Raw genomic sequence first — 24,446 nt, forward strand, 5'->3', positions numbered from 1 at the left:
CTCTCCGTTCAAAGGCCTGACTGACGCAGACTTAATCGGGAGCGACACACACAACACGTCTCTCTTTCAGCAGCCTGAAACCGGTGCGAACGTGAAACGGAAAACGGCCTGAAGGGAGCGGGGCCATCGCAGTCAGCTGATATTAGCCGTCTTTGATCTGCAGCATACGGAGGTAGGAAATGCAACCGTCTCGCCTGGAGAACAGTCACCTGACAGCAGCACGGTTTCTCACAGAGCAGACACAGCGGGGCTGGACATTAGGCCTGTGTTGAAAAAATCGATTTCCCAATTCTAAATCGATTCTCATATTAATTCCTAAAAATCGATTCATATGTCTAAAGATAGATATATTTTTTTTAATTTTATTTATTTATGTATTATTTTTTTTTTCATCATTACATTACAACTTTTGGTTATTTTTTTGTTTATCCCCAAAAAAGGAATGTTTTGTTGGACACGAGAATAACTGGTGCCATGTTTTTGCCTTTAAATATGTTTAAAGGTATGAAAACATTAAAGTGTTAGGTTATAATTGCATAAATTGTCTATATTTCATTACTTTATATACTGTCTTGGGGTTACATTTGCAAAAAATTCTAAAAAACAAATGCTCAAAAATTAAAAACCAAAATAGAACAAATAAAAACGGAATGTGGGAAAAAATAAATAATAAAATAAATAAATAAAACCGATTTCATCCGTCTCTGTTTGCTGCCCTGGATCTGTTTGGTAATTCTGCCCACATGGTGTTTCTGAAAGCAGTTCTATCAGCATTCTGGGAGCTGATTGGTCCTTACAGCATCATTAGCTGCCAATACTTGCTGTTGAATCTCAATATAATACTAGTAGTAATATTTTGCATAACTACAGTCATATAATTCATGCAACAGCTCAAAAAACAGTTTTAATAACCCTAACCCAAATCAATATCGGAATCGAATCGAATCTTGATAATCGATTCTGAATCTTAAGAATCGGAATCGAATCGATTCTTGACATTTGAATCGATCCCCAGCCCTACTGGACATTGACCTGGTTTCCAAACAAACAACGGCTCGGGGCGCCGGCAGCTCTGGTCTCGTTCTCACCGCTGAGCGCCTCCTGGTAGAGCTGCACGAAGTGGGTGAACACGTCTCTGGGGACGGTCTTTTCGTCAGGTAGACACTGGAGCAGAATGACGACCTCTGCCTGGCCCACCGCGTGCATGCCTTTGGTCGTCACGTACCAGCACTTCCTGTTAACGTCTGCGGGTTAAGAGAGCAGAAAACACGGCGGGACAGAGCCACCTATTTATTCCGGAGTTATGAATATTTCACGAGCCACTTCCAAACATATTTTGTCAATCTTGTCAGCATGTGAAGTGAAAAGACATTTGTTACACTTTAGTCAGAACTTGAATCTAAATAAAATATCATTATGACGGCAACAATAACAACCTCACAGTTAATTATGCAGAGATACAGTAATCCCTCGCTATAGCGCGGTTCACCTTTCCCTGTCTCGCTGCTTCACGGATTTGCATTCTGATTGGCTAAACAGACTCCCCACTTCTGCACTTCCTGTGTGTCAATAACGTTACGGTTTAATATGTACTGTACATATACATGTACGTAAAACAGCTTGCCAAATTTAAGTTTGCAAATTTTCTCCAAAACCCATAATGTCGACAAAACGTTCTGCACCGATTCTCCTGTTCAAATCCAATCACTCGGGTGACGGTGGGGCGGTGCTGATCCCCGCAATTTGAAGCCTTGTATAGTTATTTAAAAAAAATAAAAGGTTACTACTTCACGGATTTCACCTATCACGGGTTCTTTTTGGAACGTAACCCCCGTAAAAAACGAGGGATTTCTGTATATCAAATACATTATTCTTCCTTTTAAATTCAGTTCAGTTTCTGCAGATAACATAATTACAAGCACAGAAAAAGATTCAAAACACACACAAACACTGCGAGACATTCCCAGTACACTTGTGAGATTGTAAAATGAATACATACAGGACTGTCTCAGAAAATTAGAATATTGTGATAAAGTTCTTTATTTTCTGTAATGCAATTAAAAAAACAAATGTCATACATTCTGGATTCATTACAAATCAACTGAAATATTGCAAGCCTTTTATTATTTTAATATTGTTGATTATGGCTTACAGTTTAAGATTAAGATTCCCAGAATATTCTAATTTTTTGAGATAGTATTATAATTATAAAAGTGTTATAATATTTGAGTTTTCTTAAGCTGTAAGCCATTATCAGCAATATTAAAATAATAAAAGGTTTGCAATATTTCAGTTGATTTGAAATGAATCTAGAATGTATGAAATTTTTGCATTACAGAAAATAAAGGACTTTATCACAATATTCTAATTTTCTGAGACAGTCCTGTAAGGCTTTTGCTCCAAGCAGGCTCCCCGAATCAGTGCTTTAATTGATGCGAACATAACTCACAATTGACAAGCTTGACCATGGCGAGCAGGTTGGCGTTGAGCACAAACACCAGCGGGTCCGGGCCTCCCTCCTCCAGCTGCTGCATGAGGACGATCTCCGACGGCCTCTCCTCCACGGCGTAATCTGCAGGTAAATTGGAGTAGAGCAGAAGAAGAGCCAGGCAGAGGGAGATGTCAAGGAGAAGTTAAATAAACAGGAATAGGCGAGACAGAGATGCCAGAGAGAATCAAAGGAGGGGAGGGGGTTGAAGATGGAATATTACGTGAGGTACTCAAAGAAAAATGGCAATCAAGTTAAACTGAAAACGGTCCCGAAAACATTTGAATGACCCCCATGAGTGATCGTTCATGAGTGGTGACACAAAGCACATGGGCGACACACTGAACAAGCACAACCACGGCAGCGATGAGGAGGCAGCAGAGTGGTGAGGATGAGGGCAAGCACCTGTGATGTGGCCTCCCGTACCTCCTTTGACTCCGGTGGAGATGAGGATGGGAGGGAGCCCGTCCTCCGGGATCAGACTGAGAGAGCTGCCCACGGGGCTGCCCACGGGGGCCACGGGGGTGTGGGCTGCCTGAAGAGCGGAGAGGAGGGGTGGACGTGGAGTTAGACACACGTCAGGTTATAACACACAGCCAAACGTAATAATATAATGACAGTAGGCTTCCAACGGTACACTCATGGCCGTCATAATGAGCAGAACAGCAGTAATAATCATTGACTGTAGCCACGATGAGCCATCAGCACCTATAATTCACATGTTAAATGTGGCGTGGCACATCCACCGTCTCTGAAGTGATCTGAAGAATAGCATACATATTAGGAATGGGCGATATTTTACCGTTCACGATATACCGTCAAAATAATTCCCCACGGTAAGAATTTGTCATCTGGCGGTAAAAACGATAAATTCCCGTTGATGACGTTTTTATGTAAAGCCGGATTTATGGTTCTGCATTAAATCGACGCAGAGCCTACGGGTAAGCAGCGACGCGCAACGTACGGTGCGTGTCGCCGTGTACCCTGCGCCGTAGGCTCTGCGTCGATTTAACGCAGAACCATAAATCAGCCTTAACAAACATGGCGGAAGGCGGATCTGAGAGTGAGGAGCTCGTTGTTAAAACGAGGCTCCAGCTCTGGAACTGGTTTGGATTTAAAAAGAGTGACGAGGAGCAAACATCATATATTATATGCAGAGTCTGCAAAAAAACAGTGAGTGCAAAGGATGGCAATGCAAGTTTTATTTTACATGATATATTATTATATATAACAGCTGCTGCTGAGAAAAAAAATTGCAATAGTATCTAATTTGCACATTTTATTTATATTAGAAGACCTCATCACTAATTGGATTTTATTTTCAGTGAACTTTTATTTATTTGTCCTGTTTCTTTATTTATCAGGTTGTATTTTTTTATATTTTGTGATTTTATAAGCTAGGAAAACTTGAAGGACAATGGTACTTTTGCTGTTTGCACTGTTATCCCACTGTTTAAGCCGATACAGTTTGAATAAATGTTGAATCTGTTCTTACATTTCAAACTTGTTTCATTTGAGTCATTACAGTTTTGCAGTACAGGTGTACTAATTTAATTGTTTTTTTATTCATTCAATTTAATTGGTGTAGTTTAGTAGCATTTAGTATTCTTTTAGAGCAGTGTTTTGGGGGCTCCAAAGACTGAATGTGGTGATAGATTTATAGTTAAAAAGATGGAGTTGAATTGGTATTTTTTTTATCGTTATCAGGATAAATGCCAGAAATTATCGTGATACATTTTTTAGTCCATACCGCCCATCCCTAATACATATTAATGATAAAACCAATGAATAAAGTCTTTACTCACCACAAGAAATAGTTAGGAATGGTTGTTTTTGGAACAAAAATAAAAATGAACATGAGTTCACGATGAACACAGTTTTGCAGGTAGTCATGTTGGAGCTCCACAGAAATCTCTCAGCTGTCTGCTGAACACAACCTCCTCCCTCCTGGTTCATGAGAACCGCACTCACCACCCTCCGCTGCTCTAATCAACCCAGATCTGAGAGACGGAACCACACAAACGCATCTGCAAACCGAAGCCGTCCACCCTGAACAAGTAGGCGTGTCACAACGTTTGAGAACATGCAAAGTCAGCGGCAGGCGGGCTGAGAATCTACACTCGGCAGCTCAGGACTGATACAAATCAAAAACAGGAAAAGAAAGTGAGAACTCAACTCTCTAAAAAACACCCACACTTTTCAACACTAAAATAAAACCAAAAGGCTTGTTTGGATCTTAAAACTGCTTTGAAAACCTCAACAGGTTTTATCTTAAACGTATGTATATTTTACTCCAAAAAGTACCATCATTTCTAAAATGAGCTTCATGCAAGCAATAAAAGATACTATATAAATAAACTAAATGAGAAGTAGGATCACTAACATTTCTTACAGCTCTATATCCAATCACAAGTGTCAACCCTAACCCTCCAAATAATTTCCTTCGGGATTAATAAAGTACCCATCTATCTATCTATCTATTGCAGGCTAAGGTAACTTCTTAATTGGTCTCACCAAGATAATAATTCATCAATACTGCATCAATAGATTAATTATCCTTAGGTTCCAAGCACATGTGAATCTTTAAAAAACAGTGAAAACAACAACAAAAAAGGTACCATCTAGTATTAAGCTGTCCATGTTTGCTGACTTCACTTATCAATTGCATGTGACCACTTTGCTAGAAATCTAGCAGAATTAGATTACCAAAGTAAAATAGAGTTCCTCCAGAGCAGCAGAAGACACGGTGTAACTGTTGTCCCTGACCGAGCAGCACACCGTGTGACTGCTAAAATTCTGAACTGATGGAGTCACTCGTAATCGTCCTCGTGCCCTGAACCGAATGTTCTCTCACTGGATTCCTGCGTGCCGTCGGTGAACTAAAAGGTTTATCTGCGCTAGAGATTTTTTTTTCCTGTTATGATCACTTTCACATGCAAAAATCTGATGCTCAGCTCAGTAGATTTCTGCGTAGCATAACTGTGGCGTCTGAAACGAATCCATTTGAAACAAACAACGGTTCTGTTCAACAGGCCATGAATCACCCTGACAGCTGCCATTCAGTGACTACACAGCACTCGATGAAAATGCTCATATTTATTATCTCACTGGACTATAGTCAAATATGAATGCGGTATGTTTCATCTTTGAGCCTTTCAGTCCATAGTATTTCTAATTCTGATTAGGCCACAAAGAATGTTTTGTAATCTGTAACATACCCCGTTAAAACGGCCAGAATCCCACAGCGTGACCACCTTCATGCAGCTGTGCGGTGGCTAATGTGGGCATACAAACTACCATAGCAGTTCAGTTGGAGCAGAACGCTTCTCAGCCCGAGCTCACCTCTGGGGACTCGTACGTGGAGGATTTGTTTGCTCGCGTGGAAGCGGCCTGCGACTGAGAGGGGACCGGGCTGGAAGCTGAAGGTTTGCCGGACTCTGCCGTGTCCCCGTTAGGTAGGACCCCATCGGCAAACCACACCCTCCTCTGGTCTCGCGGGAGGGACCCTAGACGAGAGAGGGACAGAGATCGTGTTGGTTTAACACTAGGGGTGTAACGATACACTAATCTCACGATACGATACACGATATTGAGGTCACGATAACGATACGATATTATAGCAGTATTTTTTTAACAACCTTGAATGTGGAAAAATATGACTGGAAAAAAATGTCTTTTATTTGAAAGACACAAAATACAAAACAGTGCTGTGCGTTTGCCCTATTGTTACAGTTTGTAATGCTTTATAACTGTTTAAGTTTTAAAGAGAAAGCCAGGCCAACCATTTTCCACAAACTGAACTAAAAGTAAATGTCAGGTTTGCATTATGCATCTTCAGTTTCATACAAGTACAAATATTTTGCCACAAACTGAATAGTTTCTCTCATGTATGATTTGACTTTTTTCTTTTCAAGAAATTTAACAACTAAAATTAAATAAATAAATAAAAGTAAATAAATACATACAATTTTACATCATAAAAAAGATTGATTCATGCTCACCTTATAAGTGTAAGAGGAGATTTATTTTTGTTAAGAAGGTAATTTTGGTAATTCAGGGTTCATTATTTTATAAATATATAATATATCAGGGACTATAATGACACTAGTCAGTTTATCTGTAGTGCTTAGTATGTTTTAGATTGGGCGGAGTGATACGCGACAGTACGGCACTAGGTGCTGTGTTGATGTTCTAAAATCCTACACTGTTGAGCGGACATTAAAGTACACTGGAACTCAGCAGAAGTTGTCCCCGTGTTTATCCTACTCACAACCCGAAAAAGGTTTAATTTAATATGGTATGGCTTAAATCTACACCAGACTTAAAAGTTCAGAGCTCAAAACCCCCGCTAGAGTCCCGTGATCGCGAAATTTCGTGGCACGATATATTGTTACACCCCTATTTAACACCGGCGCTCGGACAGACGTGGTGAAAAACCACAGGCTTGTTTTAGTGCAGCTGTAATCCCGTGTCACCTCTAATATTCTTTTGTGCAGCTAGGACAGAATAATGCAAAAGCGTAGAGTAATGTTCTTTTCTCGGTTAAGGTCGTACCCTCATTGCCAGGCTGCTTCAGGACTCCCACAGGCACCATGACCGTGGGCGGGGGGGAGCTGAGCACCCCAGAGGCCTGAGCCTGCTGCAGAGGGGGGATGGTGGAGCAGTACTCGGCCGGGTTGTTGGGGTTCGGGCTCTGATTGCTGGCACTTGCTGGTGTCTCCCATGATTGAGCTGACAGGGACAGAAAACAATCACCGGTAAAGAATCAGTCGGTCCATCATGAATACGTAACGACTAGTTTTCACAATAGACTTTTCTACTGCTGACTCTTTAATGTCATGGTAACTGCGGTTCAAATATTCAGTCTCAATCTTATTAAAGGCAGTTTTGTTTATTTTTTTTTGTTTTTTGTTCACTTTTAAGACTGCAAAGCTTCTTTCATTTCAAAATTCCTTATTTATGTCAAGAGAGAACAGACTTTTCAATTTATTTTATCAATAGTTCCTTATACACACTTACTCAGAACCTTTTTCACGTTTAAAAACACATTTATTCTCACGTTTCAATAAATGAAATCCAAAATGAATTGTATTGCACAAACAAATACAAAATATACATTTGAAAGTAAGTTACTTTCTATTTATGGGTGCTCACCGCTCGTCAGGGCAGAATGGCAGGTGACACAAACACGCGCTTCCTTCCTGTCCATGTACCCCAGCTTACACTTCACGCTGCAACACGCCGCACAGAACACCTTCAAAATAACCAGGAGATGCACCAAAATGTATTACAACAAACAAAAGGATAACCATGGAAAGGAAACCTGCATTCCTACTTCCCCAAACTTATTTCTTCCTTGTCTGCTTTTTTATTCAGACTATGCTGCGTTCAGGTACCTAGGAGGTGGGATGTTTTTTTTTTTTTTTTTTAGGAATTCTGACTTCTAATTGATGCATTATTAGTATAATATATAATTATTATTATTATATATTAGTGGCCAAGGCTGTCAAAATTGAATTTTAGTGCGTAATTTTCCTGGCTTGCTGCCCTGCCTGTGGGTGTTTGTCTGATGTCACCTGTCATGTTGCCTATTAGTTTGTCTAGTCATAATGTTGCTTTTTGTGCATGGCTTTTTATTCTGTGTTAAGTGCTTTTGTCTTATTTGTTTTTGGCCTGTTAGTGTGTTACTGTGTCTTGTGTTATTAATGCTGATGTTACTGTTGCTGCTTCATGTTGTTCTGTTTTTGTGTGTAGCAATTGTCTGTTGTTGAGCTTATGTTAACCTGTGTGTTTATGTATTTTACCTTAGTTTTTACCTCTTAGTCTCTATTCTGATATAGCCTTTTTATTCGGAAATGTTTTAATGATTGTATCTAACAATTCTTTCTTTTAGGTTGACTATTTTTACACCAGTCCAGGGACAGCGGATGCAAAATAGCCTTTTTGGCTAATTCCGGCACATTTTACATTGGTTTAAATGTGTTATTAATGTACATTGTCCCTGCAATCTAAACCTTTAAATAAATAAATAAAAATGCATAATTATTCCTAGTTCAAAGTTGGTGCATCTATTTTCTGCAGCTCTGGTGCAGGCGTCGCTATTAAAGCAGCGCCGGCACATCCCAGCTCACGCAGCGATGTGAGAGGACTCATTTACCACCGAGGGAAATTATCTGGCAGTCCGGCAATTTTCCAGTGCGGTGTCAGCGACATCGCCTTCCATTTAAAGCATTGTGCTAACACCTTGCCGCATGTGTGGGTGGCCGTAACGCTGGGAAGCTACCTGCACACCCACCTGGTTTATCTGCAAACAGAAGCCTGAAGGGAAACTCATCTATCAAGCCACTGCGTTTACCTCCTCCATCATATAAAGCCTCTTAAAATCACTGATGTCACCTCTGCCTTGACAACGGCAGGCAGATCATTTATCAGTTTCTTCATCATTTCTGTCTTTTATGACTCACTTGTTTGTTGGCATGTGTTATACATTTGACCGTTTTATAAATGAACGCCTCTCAGCCATGGCACTGATGTTCGTCCCACTGCAGTCAACATATAGTTCACAAATATACCAAAAGACAATGCCCATTTATTATAAGGGAGCAAAGATAAAGCGCTATTCTACACACAGTGGATTTTATCTGATGAGGCAGCAAATCAGTTTGAGGAATTGGAAAATGTCCCTTGTGTCTCTACTGACTGAGTCTATTGTCTTTTTTCTTTTATAATTGTTCTCATGTTTTTCTAATCTGGACTTGGATCAACAGACATTTTGTATCTTTATCACAACAAAATATCTTTGAAATCCTGAAAGGTCAACCCAATAAACTAACCATACTGACCATATTTTGGAATGTTATAACTAATTATTACAGTAGTTAGACAATAAAGAAGATAATATCTTCCACTTCTTGAGCCAATCAATTTAAGAAAGCAACCTGAAACAAGTTAACCCTTGTGCTGTCTTTGGGTCAAGGAAGGAAGGAAGGAAGGAAGGAAGGAAGGGAGAAAGGAAGGAAGGAAGGGAGGGAGGAAGGAAGGAAGGAAGGAAGGAAAAAAAGAATGAAGGAAGGGAGAAAAGAAGGAAGGGAGAAAAGAAGGAAGGGAGAAAAGAAGGAAGGGAGAAAAGAAGGAAGGGAGGAATGAAGGAAGGGAAAAAGGAAGGGAAAAAGGAAGGGAAAAAGGAAGGGAAAAAGGAAGAAGGAAGGAAGGAAGGAAGGAAGGGAAAAAGGAAGGAAGGAAGGAAGGAAGGAAGGAAGGAAGGAAGGAAGGAAGGAAGGAAGGAAGGAAGGAAGGAAGGAAGGAAGGAAGGAAGGAAGGAAGGAAGGAAGGAAGGAAGGAAGAGAAAAAGAATGAAGGAAGAGAAAAAGAATGAAGGAAGAGAAAAAGAATGAAGGAAGGAAAGGAGAAAACAAGGAAAGAATGTACGAGGGGAGAAAAGAAGGAAGGGAGAAAAGAGGAAGGAGAGAGCAGGAGGAAAGAAGGAGAATTAGGTCATTTTGACCCGAAGACAGTACAAGGGTTAATTGTCCCTCAAACGCAGGGTACATAACTGTTTTCAGCACAGCTCTGGTTCATCACTGACCTTGCCACAGGCCCTGCAGTGGTGCCTCCTCTTGGTGAAGGTGAACTTGACGTCACATTTCATGCAGACGGGGGCCTGGGAGTCCGGCACCCACACCGGGGCGACATCTCCCAGGGAGTTGGCAGCCTTCCTGCACAGGGCCGTCTGCTTGCCGGCCTGGAGGTCGTTGTCCGGGCTCTCTGAGGAGGTCAGTGTCGGGGAGTGGACGCCGCCGTCTCCGTTCATACTGACTGCACTCTGATCGCTCCCGCTGGGCAGCGGCTCGGAGGCCGGTCCTCTCCGACACTGGTTCTCCACATTCTTGTTCTTGCTGACTGCAGACGGGCCCAGATGGTTCTGGGCCTGGCCCGCCAGCGGCTGCGGGATCTGCAGTTTGAGGCTGACCGGCTGCTTCGGCCGCGCCCCTCCGTAGGGAACGCTGACCGGCTGAAGCCGGTTGTTGAGTTTGGGCTGGACGCCACCTGTCCCCGCTGTTCCCCCGTCGCTCGTCTCCTGCTTGCTCTCCTCCATCTCCTTCTCCTCCGTTACAGAGTCCTCTTTGGAGGTGACAGGAGAAGGAGAAATGTTGTCCTCCTCATCCTTCTCCTCCGTTTCCTTAAACTTGCTCTCGCTCTCCTGCTCCAAACCATTATGAAGGCCGGTTATTCTGAGGAGCTGGTCCATCTGTCCTTCTGGACCACATTTCCTTTCTTCCACCTCGTCTTCCGACCTGCCGGGAGGAGATGCGCCATTCTCCTCCAACTCACTCCTAGCCTGAACAACTTCACTCCCATTCAAACTTTCCCCCTGCTCCCCTTTTGAGTCTACAGTTTGTCGTTCTCGTCCAAGGTCATTTAAAACAGCAGCACTTTTCTCTTTAGAATGTTCTGATTTTTGTGTCACAGGATCTGGGTTTTCAGTAGCAGTTTGTCCGGACCCCACCTCAAATGTGAAGTGAGAGTGCGTGACGGAGGAGCCTCCTCCTCCGGATGAGCCAGGCGTCTCTCTGGGTGTGGCCTCCTGCTCAGAAGCCGAAGGCTGGACGTCCGCAGGAGATCGGATCTCCTTCCCGGGTCCGTCCAGCCGTGGACTGCCCGTGCAGCCGTTCTCCACGGCACCGCAGGTCGTCGCTGGGGGTGGCGACAGGTCATCGGTGCCCACCAGCTTGCCGATGTTTGGCTGAGGGAGGGGTGGGCTGTGGACGTCTGCTGGCCGCTCCTCTCCCCAGGACGGAGGATCGGGACCAGAATGTCTTTTGGAATCGGCTTCTGGAGACCCGGTGGAAGAGGAGTCAGGGAGGGTCTTGTAGGGAAGGGGGGTCTCCCTGGGGCTGAGGTCTGCATGGGCCAGAGCGGGATTCAACGACAGCATGTGGGCCGGTGGGGCCAGGATCTGAGTCCACTTGGCATCCGAGAGAATCGGAGTGTCCGTCTCATCTGCACAGAAAAACAAAAAAGAAAAATCAACTGCCAGTATAGGCTCTAAACTTTAAAACACGTCACAGAGATAAAACAGAAGTTTGTTTTCCTACTGTTATTGTGTAAAAAAAAAATTATTAGGTTTCTTGCACCTTTCATTTATTTTGCACATAAATCACCATCCTCATTTTCCAATTTGTGGATTTTTCATTTAACTAAAGTCACAAACTATTGTATAAGAGGTAGTAAGGGCTGGGCGATTGTGAGAAAGTGAGCAATCCCTCCCCTTCTCACCTGACTCTTTTTTAAATGTATGTGGCAGAGTGGAGGATTGGGTGTGGTCTGCAGAGGAGCAGCACACAGGTGTGCCTGGTTCTGCTAATTGGAGCCCACCTGCGTCCAATCAACCTCTCCACCCTGCCTGGGGTATATAAACAGCAGCTGCATACCGGAAGAGGAGTCTGCTGATTTGATGTAGCTTGCTGAGAGGCTATGCCCCATTGTGACATTTTTTAAGACTACTGTTTTTGCCTTTATGTCTTTGTGCTTTGTTTTGGCACACAATAAAAAGCCTTATTTTTTGGCATTCTACGCTCTGCAAGGTTCTTTTTACACCTCATCACCCAGCTCCAGTTTTGCCTTGTCCCCTTGTATGTGGGGAGGCCGCTCTGGTTCCTCACATTTGGTGTCAGGAGTGGGATCTTTGGCGCCACCTGGAAAAACTGGAGAGAAGAGGTGGGAAGCGAGGCCGTGGGTTTGGCCGAGTCTGGGGAAGAATGGATGGCCCCAGGCTGACCAGCAGGAGTCTGGGAGACCCGGTGACCAGCAGGAGTCTGGGAGACCCGGTGACCAGCAGGAGTCTGGGAGACCCGGTGACCAGCAGGAGTCTGGGAGACCCGGTGACCAGCAGGAGTCTGGGAGACCCGGTGACCAGCAGGAGTCTGGGAGACCCGGTGACCAGCAGGAGTCTGGGAGACCCGGTGACCAGCAGGAGTCTGGGAGACCCGGTGACCGGGAGGAAGGGTCTTCGGATACCGGGAGGAAGCGTCTTCGGATACCGGGAGGAAGCGTCTTCGGATACCGGGAGGAAGCGTCTTCGGATACCGGGAGGAAGCGTCTTCGGCAACCGGGAGGAAGCGTCCTCGGATACCGGGAGGAAGCGTCCTCGGATACCGGGAGGAAGCGTCCTCGGATACCGGGAGGAAGCGTCCTCGGATACCGGGAGGAAGCGTCCTCGGATACCGGGAGGAAGCGTCCTCGGATACCGGGAGGAAGCGTCCTCGGATACCGGGAGGAAGCGTCCTCGGATACCGGGAGGAAGCGTCCTCGGATACCGGGAGGAAGCGTCCTCTGCAACTGGGAGGAAGCGGCCGGCAACCGGAGGAAATGGCCGTTTTCCTGTCTCGCAACGGGGTTGGCGAGACTCCAGAGGGGGAGGGAAGTGTGAGAAAGTGAGCAATCCCTCCCCTTCTCACCTGACTCTTTTTTAAATGTATGTGGCAGAGTGGAGGATTGGGTGTGGTCTGCAGAGGAGCAGCACACAGGTGTGCCTGGTTCTGCTAATTGGAGCCCACCTGTGTCCAATCAACCTCTCCACCCTGCCTGGGGTATATAAACAGCAGCTGCATACCGGAAGAGGAGTCTGCTGATTTGATGTAGCTTGCTGAGAGGCTATGCCCCATTGTGACATTTTTTAAGACTACTGTTTTTGCCTTTATGTCTTTGTGCTTTGTTTTGGCACACAATAAAAAGCCTTATTTTTTGGCATTCTACGCTCTGCAAGGTTCTTTTTACACCTCATCACCCAGCTCCAGTTTTGCCTTGTCCCCTTGTATGTGGGGAGGCCGCTCTGGTTCCTCACAGCGATATATCGAGATTTTAATATATATCGATATATTTTCAAACGAGATATGGTACGAGACAATATTGTTTATATCGATTTAAAAAAATAAATAATTTTTTTTTTTTAATGATTTTGATATAGCTTATTTTGTGACAAATTGACTTGAATGTTTTATTTGAGATTTGCACAAATGTTTTGGTATTTGCACAACTGTCAACCTCAGTGGAGAAGTCCTCCTGTTACTGTCTACATTGTATTAATTGCACAGTGTATTTGAATTTAATTGTTATGCAGGAAAGGGATATTTGTTTTATTTTATTCAAGAAGCATTTTTATTCTATATATGCAGGCAGTTTATTTTTATTTCATTTGTTTTATACATTTTGATATTGTGCAGACCTCTGTTAATAAAGGTACCTGTGTGACATTTGGTACGAGGCATTGTATTAAAACTGACTGTTTTTTTAAGGGTTTGCGTCAGAAAAAAATGAAGCTAACAGAGATGCTATGCTATAATGCTTTGGGGGAAACCCCAATTATGGCACAGAAAAAATATCGATATATATCGAGTATCGCCATTCAGCTAGAAAATATCGAGATATGACTTTTGGTCCATATCGCCCAGCCCTAGTAAGAACCTACAACAGCAGGACAGGAAGCCTCAAACGAGCCCTGACTGAGATCTGATACAAAGATACACACTCCCAGGTGATTGGCAGAGCTAAAATTGGCAAGAACAAACTGGGGGACAAATTGAGAAATGAGGTTGGCATGGAGTGGGAAATTAGAGAAACTGGGCCAAACGGCTGGATAACCCCTGGGAGCAGTCAGTCCAGCTGACAAATGAATGCTTCGCAATAAGATTAGACCTTCCTATGTTTTGAATTTGTAGTGACTTTCTCATTAAGCCGAGTCAGCCATTATACATTGTTTTCCTCCCTTCAATGGAATTCATGTTAAGCTGTTTGACTATGTGGTGTAACAGAGTCAGACGCACACCCAGTCGCTGAGTTAATCTGCCAAGCTGGATCTCTGGCAGCAGACGCAAATAATCACTCACAGCCCAAATACACCTCGAGCTGTGTACCTGTGTGTGCACGAGCGTCACAGCAGGACTGCCTTTTATTTCCTAGAGTCATCTTCTATAAATCCAGTCTCTTCTCTATAATAAAAAAACCTGATCGGCTGATACAAAACCAAGGATATAGTACAGTAGAGTGTTTTTACAATTACTTGTTTATGGTGAACATTAAGTGTGACACAAAATAATAACAGCCTTCTTATCTTGTACCAGTTACACAGTTTTAGAAAACCCCAGAGGCAACGGAAAATCCAATTAGTCCCATTCCCTTGGTGCCTGCCCCCAATAACCTCCTGCAAATGTTACTCAAACGCAGTGGGTGGAGGCTGGTCGCATTGATTATTTAGTCAAAGCGGGTGCATTATTCCACCTTACACCCCCCTCATTCATCTGTGCTCTAACACGATGCCTCACCAGTTGTTAAAACATCAAATCCTCACCTTCGTTCTGCTCAAACTCGTCCAGCACCTTGTCCAGGTTGAAGGCCTCTGCCTGGAAGTAATTCTCCATGGGTGAGGAAGCTCCACCCTGCCGACGGCTGTGTGAACCTAGAAGCAGGAGGAGGGTGGTCTCAACAACAATACAGTCTCACTTACTTCCTGAATAAATAAATAAATAAATAAATAAATATATAAATAAATATATAAATAAATGGCTTCCATGGCCACATTTTTCAAGTAAACCAAAAGGTGCAAGATTAAGTCGCCAAAGTTTAGCCACCAGTGCTGTATTTTTTTATTTTTATAGGGTGTCATCTGCTTCTGGGTCAATGACGTGACGCCTATATTTTCTGAAAGACAGATTTTTTTTTCAATTCAAAAAAGGTTTAAATGGATAAAAAATATATCATATACTGTATATGAACTACCTGTCCCACATATGGACTCACTTGACTCACTTGAATTTTACAAAAAAATACTAGTTATTTGGGATTTTGTTGTTGTTTTAAGCATCAAAATGTCATGTGGTGCGACCGTCCAACCATGACTCTTGTTTTGAAAACTTTTTTTGAAATCACTCTAAATGTTTTTAAATCAATCTTCTGCCCTATCTGGCATGATTTCCATAATGTCTTGTAGTGTTTAAGATTGCAACACATTTGTATTTATATTTCCATCATAATATACAAACAAAGTTTGACTGATGATGTCCATTTTATGAGATATCGTGTGGCGCGACCATTAAAAAAAACAACCATTTTTGTATAATACTGAAAACTTGTAAAAAAAATAAATAAAAAAAAAAGATGTCAAGATGTTAAGGAAATTAGTGCCAATTCATCTTGACAAAAAACTCTATTTAAAATTTTTATATGAATGTATGTGTACACAACATTCTTAATGTTTGAACTACTGCAATAGATATTCTTTTTTTTATTATTTTAAAATTTACTTGTTGAAAATCCTTATTCGTCATTGACCCTTCTGTAAAAACACCTGTTACCAAACATTTAAGGCGGGACATAAACTGACTAATAGCCCATTATGGAGGGAATTTGACTGGAAGGTGAAGATGCGGTACTTTGACGTCCCTGTCATCACATCAAAATATGGCAAAATGTCTGAGCTGTGTTGGAGAGGATGTGGTCTGATTGGGGACTTCACTCATATATTTTGGGACTGCCCAAAGCTCGCTGATTTCTGGAAGAAGGTTGAGTTGGAGATTAAGCAGATTCTGCATGTGGATTTTACAATGGGGCCGGCCTTAGTCATACTAGGTATACTTCCGGAGGATGTGATGGAGAGAGATCTAGCTTCTCTACTGAGAATTCTGCTTTTAGTTGCTAAAAAAATGATAACAGTCAACTGGCTGAAACCAGATTCCCCAAGCATGACACACTGGAGAGAGAGGATAAGACATGTGTATGTGATGGAGAAAATTACAGCAAGATTGAGGCTAAAAACCAACCAGTTCAGTGACCGCTGGGCGCTAATAACAGAAGCATTGAAAAAGCTATGAACACTTCCTATTAACCTTTTGTTTTTATTTTCCTCTCTCGACTTTTATTTATTTATTTATTTTTTTTGGTTTATTAATTTTTATTTCTTTTCATGTCTTTTATTTCATTGTACACGATTGCACCTGTTCTGTTAGTATCTGTTAATATTGATAAAGAGTGTAAATGTGTATTAATCTGTTTGTGTTCAATAAAAAAAAAGTAAAAAAAAAAAAAAACACCTGTTACCACTTTATTGTGAAACTTGCACACATACTGTATCAGAAATAGTAAAACACTGTAGTAAAACACTGTAAGTTGCCATCTCTATCACTAGGAAATGTACAACTAATGTTTATACTCACTCTGTTTGATTTTAGGCAGCCCTTTATAGTCTAGGATTTTCAGTAATGTTAATGACAATATGAAAAAAGGGCAATTGTTAATGTTGTTGTTACTGTTTCATGCCAGAAAATACTTATCGTCATTCATGAACAATCCCAAGTCAAGAGTCATCTCCTGTATAAACACAGATTTAATTTCCAAGGCTTTTCCGTCGGTCAGCTCTCACCTGCACAGAGGTCCTCCTCAGCAGCCCCACTTGGTTGTGTTTCCTCAGCAGGTTTCTCTCCTGGTTCCCCTCAGCCAGTCTGACAAGCGCCCAGTGCCCACACCTGAGAAAACACAGATGGGAAACACTTTTTAGTAAAGAGCTTTTTGAAAACAAAAAAAACTCGAGTACTTGTTGCACAACCGGGTATGTGAGTAATGTTTCAGCAGACAACAGCTCTCCACATGCTCGTGTTACACACCCAGACAGCCACAACAACTGCTCACAGCTGAGACGATTAACTCTGAACAGAACATATATGAAGCTCATTGGAAGTATTATTGACGTTTCAATTAACTTTGTTCGACTGCAAGTCAACACTTAAATGTTTATTTCACTTTAACTGTATTACTAATGCATACTCTGGTAATGGATAAGCAATCTAGCTTCCAGAAATAAATTGCATCTTTATTTCAAAGGGGACAGATACATTTATTTTAAAGTGTGTGTACTTATTTGACCTGTTGAAGTACGACTTCACTCTGATATTTTTTTTGACTATATTTACTTGAATAACCCAGTATCAAATCAATAATTTATTTAATGGGAGACTAAAAGAGGGTCATGAAAATGTTAGTGGTGCTTAAATTGACTTTGCGCATCCACGCTACAAGTGGAGAAGGTTGGTCTGCAGCCCTGATGTGGACTTTACTCTGTCACATATAACCCAACTAAACCCCTCCGTCTCCAAAACCCTCAACAAAAACACTGACCTTTCATTGCAAAACTCAAAAACTTTCTAAGAAACCAACGGCATTGACTACCTTAACCGATGGACCAGAGTAGACCCCACCTTGCTCTGATAAAATGAAAACTGTGTTTAGCAGCGTTAACTAAGGTCATCACAATCTAAACCAAATATACTAAGATTCAGGATGGTAGATTTCACCAACATACAAAGGGAATTGCAAAAATCACACACTGACGTATAGTGGTGGGGGAAAAAAATCGATATTGCAATATATTGTTGCGCTCTCTGTCGCAATAAATAATTGATAAACTGACGGCAAATATCGATATTTTATTACAACACACATAATGGATTTACACGGTTGTCACCGCACTATTGTTCATGCACTTCAATTTGTCCAGCTGTTCAGTGTTTACATTTACAAGCCTAGGAGGCGGTGAGGCTCTATACAAATGCACTTTCTTTGTACATTGTATGAAGTTTTGGCATTGAATAAATGCATTGAATAAACTACAGATGTTTTCCTTTTTATAGGTATTTTTTTCTTTTTCAGTCAGATATATCGTTGATGAAATTTCTTACAATATATCGAATATGGTAGATATCGTGTATCGTGATATTATCGTTATCGTGGGCCACATATCGCCACAGTATTGAATCGTGAGTTACCCGTATCGTCCTACCCCTACTGACGTAGGTGTTTATTAACTTAACAGATGACTTACTTCATTCCCATGTAAGTTTGCTCAATATTTAATTTTGCATGTTTCCTGATTTGTTGATTCTACACCATTTGGATTTCAAATATTAATACTTATTTAAACCCCCTGTATGTAGCTACAGGCTATGTAGCTACAGTACATTAAGGGGCTTTACATTTTTATTTGTAAAAGCATAGTAGGCATTTTTTCCTTTCTTCAAACCATTTGGTCATGCGGTAATGGCAAAAAACAAAAACAAAACAAAAAAACAGTTTCATTATTTATTTCTGTGGATCCTGGGAGAAGAAGCTGTTGCTGTTGAGTTTCCTTTAAACTGTACAAAGGCAATAAAAAATAAATGTCTGCATTTTAAAGAGATGGATGTTTGACCTTGGGCTCTTTAAATTTACACAGAGACATTTCCACTGTTCAAGGTAAATTAATTAAGAAAATAATCATGGAGATGAACAATGATTAAAATAATTATGAGCTGAAGCAGTTTTTAAGTTAAAGTACTCAATCACGTTGATCAGGAAAGGAACGACACAACCAACTCAGTGTCTATGTTTCAGTTGACATATTAACTGTACATCATATCAAAAATGTTGATTGGTTTGGGACACCATCGTTCATAAACAACAGTTTCCATCAACTGACGGTACATCATCAAGCTCACCACGTGTGTTGCACACGCCCATACGCAATCAGCCGTTACCCGCTTGAGCTCGACACGGCGATCGGAGTCATAAATAGAAAGTGGATGAAGCCTGAATCACTTCACCGTAAACCTGCCGAGACTGTCCTTGCTCATGGCAAGACCTTGGAAGGAAGATGTGACGTGATGCTGTGTATGTGGTGTTGCAAATGAGAAATGGCCGGGCTGATCTGAGGGGCATTCCTTTAAGAACAAAAGCAACCAGCGATAGCTAGAGATACTGAATGCCCTGCAGAGTAAAGGCCTTGGAGAGATGAGTAGAGTCAACATAATTCACACTTGCTTTAAAATGCAAGCACAGGCATGATGTCAGCACGGAGCGGAGGAGACAGGGGACAGCAGGTTACACATGTAGTATGAACTACAGGTCGTGTGCACCATTTTAGCCGCACTAAGAACAAGGCTGAGTCAGTTCTAATCAAAGCCCAACAGAACTGCACACACACACACAGAAACACACACACAATCACTCTTTCAGTTAATAAAAGCTACCGTCTCCAGTGCAGATCCGTTCATGAAACCTTCGTATGCAGGTGGGAACTCCACCACAAAAGTTGCTCTATACCGTACTTCAATTTTCATGTTTCTAAGCAATTATTTGCTGTGAAATTTGGATACGTTTAAGTGACAGTTAAATTATGTTATGTTAAATTATGAGTTAACTATTAACTGCAGTCTGTTATCTTCTACTTCATAGTATAAAAGTGTTTTCAACTCCCACACACTCGCCCACCAACACTTTTAAGTGCTTTGGGTTATTGAATAGATGGCCGTCCTTATTTTAATGCAGATATATTGTACAGAGGAACAGTTGTATGTACAGTATGGCTCTCTGTATCCAAGAGTCTGGCCCTTTGAAAGAAAGGTATGATGTAAAGTACTGTTCATGCATCAATTCAGTGGTTACGACTAAAGGTGAATATAAACATGTCATTATTTTACAAAATATTCATGGTGCTGGAAAACAAGTTGGTTTTTTTTTTGCTTGCTAAGGGTAACAAAATGTATAGTTACTGTATTTAAAGAAGTTGAAAGCTTTAACTGTTTAAAAATGCAAATTATGTTAATAAAATCTGCACACTTAAGTAATCTAAGCGTAGTAAAATCAAACGTTGTTGCTGACATGGGTATTGAGGATAAACCGGTGATGAATGAATGTCTTTTAACGGCACTTTTCTACTAGTACCTACTCGGCTCTGCTCATCTCAGCTAGGATTGACTCAACTCGGCCTGGTTTCTGAACTGTCACGGTGGCCGAGAGGTTAAGGCGTTGGACTCGAAATCCAATGGGGTTTCCCCGCACAGGTTCGAATCCTGTTCGTGACGAAGTTTTTTTGCAAATTTCCCCTTTGTGGGACAATTAAAGGATTATCTTACTTTAGGATCATCTTATCTTTTCCATAACAATTCAGCACCTGGAGCAGAAGTAGGAGGGTTGGAGCGACGCTGCTGTGACGTATTTGATTGTGTGAACCTAAACAAAGAAGACGACAACACTAAAGTTGTAGAACCTGGAGGTGATGATAGATGTGCTGTTGGGTCTGTGGCTTGTGTTTGATATCAAGTTAAAAAATGAGAGTGAGAGAAGCTTCAAGCAGTGACACTTTTTTAATTTTTTTTAGTTTGTCTCTGCGCTGCTGAAAAGTCCGTTGGTAGCTGCGAGCAGCTATGAAGAGACAGAGCTCCTGGTAGATCTGGTCGTTCCTTATCGCCCGTCTAGATCCCATTTTAATTCTCTCCTCAGCCACCAGGTTTAGGAACATCTGCACCTCAGAGTTGGATCATGAAACAGACTTTTGCGCTGCCATTGCCTGTCGAATAAAAGGAACAAGAAGCCGCCGTCAGAGTCGCTCTTTCGCTGATGTCACATCCTGACCAGACGTCTGACTCCCAATGAGAGTCAGACATGTGTCCATCCAATGTGATGACGCCAGATACGGCCCGACTCAGCCGCTTAGAACCTCGGCAGAGTAGTTACAGAAAAAGTATCTACTCGGCACGTTAGACCCCTAGTGGAAAAGTGCCAAACCAAACCAAGGCGAGTCGAGTCGGGCTGAGTACCGTAGGTACTATTGGAAAAGCGCCATATCAACTTCTTTCCATTCTGGGTGTTGTCAAATTATATGAGCCAGTACATCTCTTTTTTTTTGCTTGCTAAGGGGAACAAAATGTATAGTTACTGAATTTAAAGAAGTTGAAAGCTTGAACTGTTTAAAAATGCAAATTATGTTAATAAAATCTGCACACTTAAGTAATCTAAGCGTAGTAAAATCAAACGTTGTTGCTGACATGGGTATTGAGGTTAAACCGATGATGAATTAATTTTTAATTTTTTTTTTTTTCTCCACTGCCAGTAATGGGCACAACTGGTGTAGGTCACACAACTGGGTGTTTAACGGCACTTTTCTACTAGTACCTACTCGGCTCTACTCATCTCAGCTCGACTCAACTCGGCCTGGTTTCTGAACTGTCACGGTGGCCGAGAGGTTAAGGCGTTGGACTCGAAATCCAATGGGGTTTCCCCGCACAGGTTCGAATCCTGTTCGTGACGAAGTTTTTTTTGCAAATTTCCCCTCTGTGGGACTATTAAAGGATTATCTTATTTTAGGATTGTCTTATCTTTTCCATAACAATTCAGCACCTGGAGCAGAAGTAGGAGGGTTGGAGCGACGCTGCTGTGACGTATTTGATTGTGTGAACCTAAACAAAGAAGACAACAACACTAAAGATGTAGAACATGGAGGAGATGATATATGTGCTGCTGGGTCTGTGGCTTGTGTTTGATATCAAGTTAAAAAATGAGAGTGAGAGAAGCTTCAAGCAGTGACACTTTTTAATTTTTTTTAGTTGGTCTCTGCGCTGCTGAAAAGTCTCTTCATAGCTGCGAGCAGCTATGAAGAGACAGAGCTCCTGGTGGATCTGGTCGTTCCTTATCGCCCGTCTAGATCCCTTTTTAATTCTCTCCTCAGCCACCAGGTTTTTGAACATCTGCACCTCAGAGTTGGATCATGAAACAGACTTTTGCGCTGCCATTGCTGGTCGAATAAAAGGAACAAGAAGCCGCCGTCAGAGTCGCTCTTTCGTTAATGTCACATCCTGACTCAGATGTCTGACTCCCAATGTGAGTCAGACATCTGTCCATCCAATGTGATGACGCCAGATACGGCCCGGCTCAGCCGCTTAGAACCTCGGCAGAGTAGTTACAGAAAAAGTATCTACTCGGCACGTTAGACCCCTAGTGGAAAATCGCCAAACCAAACCAAACCGAGTCGAGTCGGGCTGAGTAGGTACTATTGGAAAAGCGCCATATCAACTTCTTTCCATTCTGGGTGTTGTCAAATTATATGAGCCAGTACATCTGTGACGCTCACCCACATAATCTAGTTTCTTTAACAAGTCAGATCTGGGTCTTTCCTCACCAGAACACTGGAAAATCAAATCGCCAAAAGTAACAATCACTGAGGACAGGACTGGTTGTATTTCCCTGCAAAATGTCTGCTACATACAGATTATCTGCGACTTTGCTATCAGCAACAATCTGTGTGTCTCAAAAGAGACTTCCAGCAAACCAACTTTGAAGAAAATTGCAAAAATCCACTGAGGGGCCAGCAATGCCGTGCTGCTCCCAAACCTGAGTAAGCTGTGGTGACCCCTAAATGGAAAAGCTGGGGGGAAATAAGTTATTTTTTACAGTAGATACACTGTAAAAAAAAAAAAAAAAAAAAAGAAATTGAAATTACAGCAGCAGCACAACTACCGTATTTTCTGGACTATAAGCCACACTTGCATATAAGCCGCATCTGCTCTATTTTTAAAAAAACAATAAAAAAAGATATACAAGCCGCATCTGCTCTATTTAAAAAAAAAAAAAAAAAGATATGCAAGCCGCAGATATTTATGTTGTTAGATTAGATATTTACTACATGTACAGAAGGATTTTGAACTGTAAATGATGTACATGTTTGTACCTAAATAGATCCTTTCCTAACAGTGTCTTTTAACACAGCAGCAACTTTGCTGATTAAAACGGGACAGAACCAAGAGAAAATAACCAGTATTTATTTATCTATTTGAAATCTGCTTCTACCTACTTCTATCTGCTAAAGAAGAAGTAGCTTATTCTTCTTTGCATTTATTTTGTCTTAGTTTTGATTCTAATTCCGGTTAGAGCGCCCCGAGCGGTGTTAGAAAAATCCACAGAATAGCCGCACCTTTGTATAAGCTGCATGGTTGAAAACCTATGAAAAAAGTAGCGGCTTATAGTCCAGAAAATACGGTACTCTAATGTTGTTTTTAGACAGCATTTAAAATAGCCATTTGTCTTGCAAGAAGACAACTTCATTAATACGTCAGGTATCATCTGAAATTTGGCGATACAAAGTATTGTGCAATTAACACAACGACGTGATGTGACGCTGAGGTCGGTACGGATCACCAACTCTCAGCAGTCAAAGTTGACATCCAGTGGCATCTCCAGTTTACTTCAGCAGACATTTTCTTGTAAACTTGAGTTGCACCATAACAGCCTGACCAAATCTCGTGCACTTAGAAACACACGCAAGCAAATATATGAACAGACGCAAGCACACATCAACACAAGGACAGGGACCCGTCCCTGATTAACATTTAATTACTCTGCAGAGGCGCTGAATAATGCAGCTGTAGTTAAAGTGTGCAAAGGAGTTGTATTTTTAGACAAGTAAACTTAGAAAGATGCTTTACGGGAGACGTGTGCACGAAAAAACATGTCATTCAGGGAGCCTATCCAGGAAAAATCAGTCAAAGAGCTACATATTGTTCATTAAATGATGTGTATGAACAGACCACAACTCCTCAAAGATGCAGGCATGTGACATGGCCTTAAATAAAACAAGATTGTGCATGACAGTACATCTCCTCTAATAATTCATATGACAAGACAGTGAACTACAGACTAAACTAATCACACATGTGCAAGTTCAAGAAAGATCCCAGACGGCTTTCCTTAAAGTCCTTCATGCTTTTTGTTTGGAATTCAACCTCAACATTTGACAGAAACTGTGCCGAATTACATGTTTACAACGCTTCTCACACGGCTATACAGTTTTAAGTCTTGTTTTATATCACCTCTGTGCTTAATCTTGATCTTAATCTTGATTAGAAAACTGATTAACAAAGAAATCGTATGGCTCAAATAAAAATAAAAAATGTTTGTCAACTGTTAAAATTTGATTTACTTCACTTGAAACATATAAAATACATTTTGCCTAATCTATGAAAGTTTTATTAATGAAGATGACACTTTTTCTTTGTAAATATATTAAGTGTTAAATGTATATTAGCAACTACAAGGATAAAAAAAAATATTCTAAAATGATATTTATGAAGAAAAATAGATTATTTTCAAGAATACAAACTGC

At 41.4% G+C, this 24,446-nt stretch overlaps 1 protein-coding gene and 2 non-coding genes across 5 annotated transcripts in view; 2 read left to right on the top strand and 1 right to left on the bottom strand.

Annotated features, from left to right (window-relative positions):
* The window catches only part of zfyve9a (zinc finger, FYVE domain containing 9a), a 41,214-nt gene that overhangs the window by 11,312 nt on the left and 5,456 nt on the right, over positions 1-24,446 (bottom strand). For 2 of the 3 annotated variants that reach the window (XM_061731790.1, XM_061731791.1), the window contains exons 2-10: positions 16,902-17,004; positions 14,835-14,942; positions 10,074-11,488; positions 7,643-7,742; positions 7,043-7,219; positions 5,831-5,994; positions 2,894-3,023; positions 2,450-2,572; positions 1,089-1,244 (exon numbers count right to left, since the gene is read on the bottom strand). In XM_061731790.1, coding sequence (XP_061587774.1) covers positions 1,089-1,244; positions 2,450-2,572; positions 2,894-3,023; positions 5,831-5,994; positions 7,043-7,219; positions 7,643-7,742; positions 10,074-11,488; positions 14,835-14,904 — 2,335 coding nt within the window. In that variant the 5' untranslated portion in view covers positions 14,905-14,942; positions 16,902-17,004. The remainder of the gene's footprint in view (positions 1-1,088; positions 1,245-2,449; positions 2,573-2,893; positions 3,024-5,830; positions 5,995-7,042; positions 7,220-7,642; positions 7,743-10,073; positions 11,489-14,834; positions 14,943-16,901; positions 17,005-24,446) is intronic. The other variant, XM_061731792.1, reaches the window with a different exon arrangement.
* On the top strand, positions 20,292-20,373 carry trnas-cga (transfer RNA serine (anticodon CGA)). Its single transcript has one exon. It is a non-coding gene; the product is annotated as a tRNA-Ser (tRNA).
* Positions 21,517-21,598, top strand: trnas-cga (transfer RNA serine (anticodon CGA)). The gene has a single exon. It is a non-coding gene; the product is annotated as a tRNA-Ser (tRNA).

The sequence above is a fragment of the Cololabis saira genome, chromosome 10, assembly GCF_033807715.1.
Source record: "Cololabis saira isolate AMF1-May2022 chromosome 10, fColSai1.1, whole genome shotgun sequence".
Taxonomy (NCBI): Eukaryota; Metazoa; Chordata; class Actinopteri; order Beloniformes; family Belonidae; genus Cololabis; species Cololabis saira.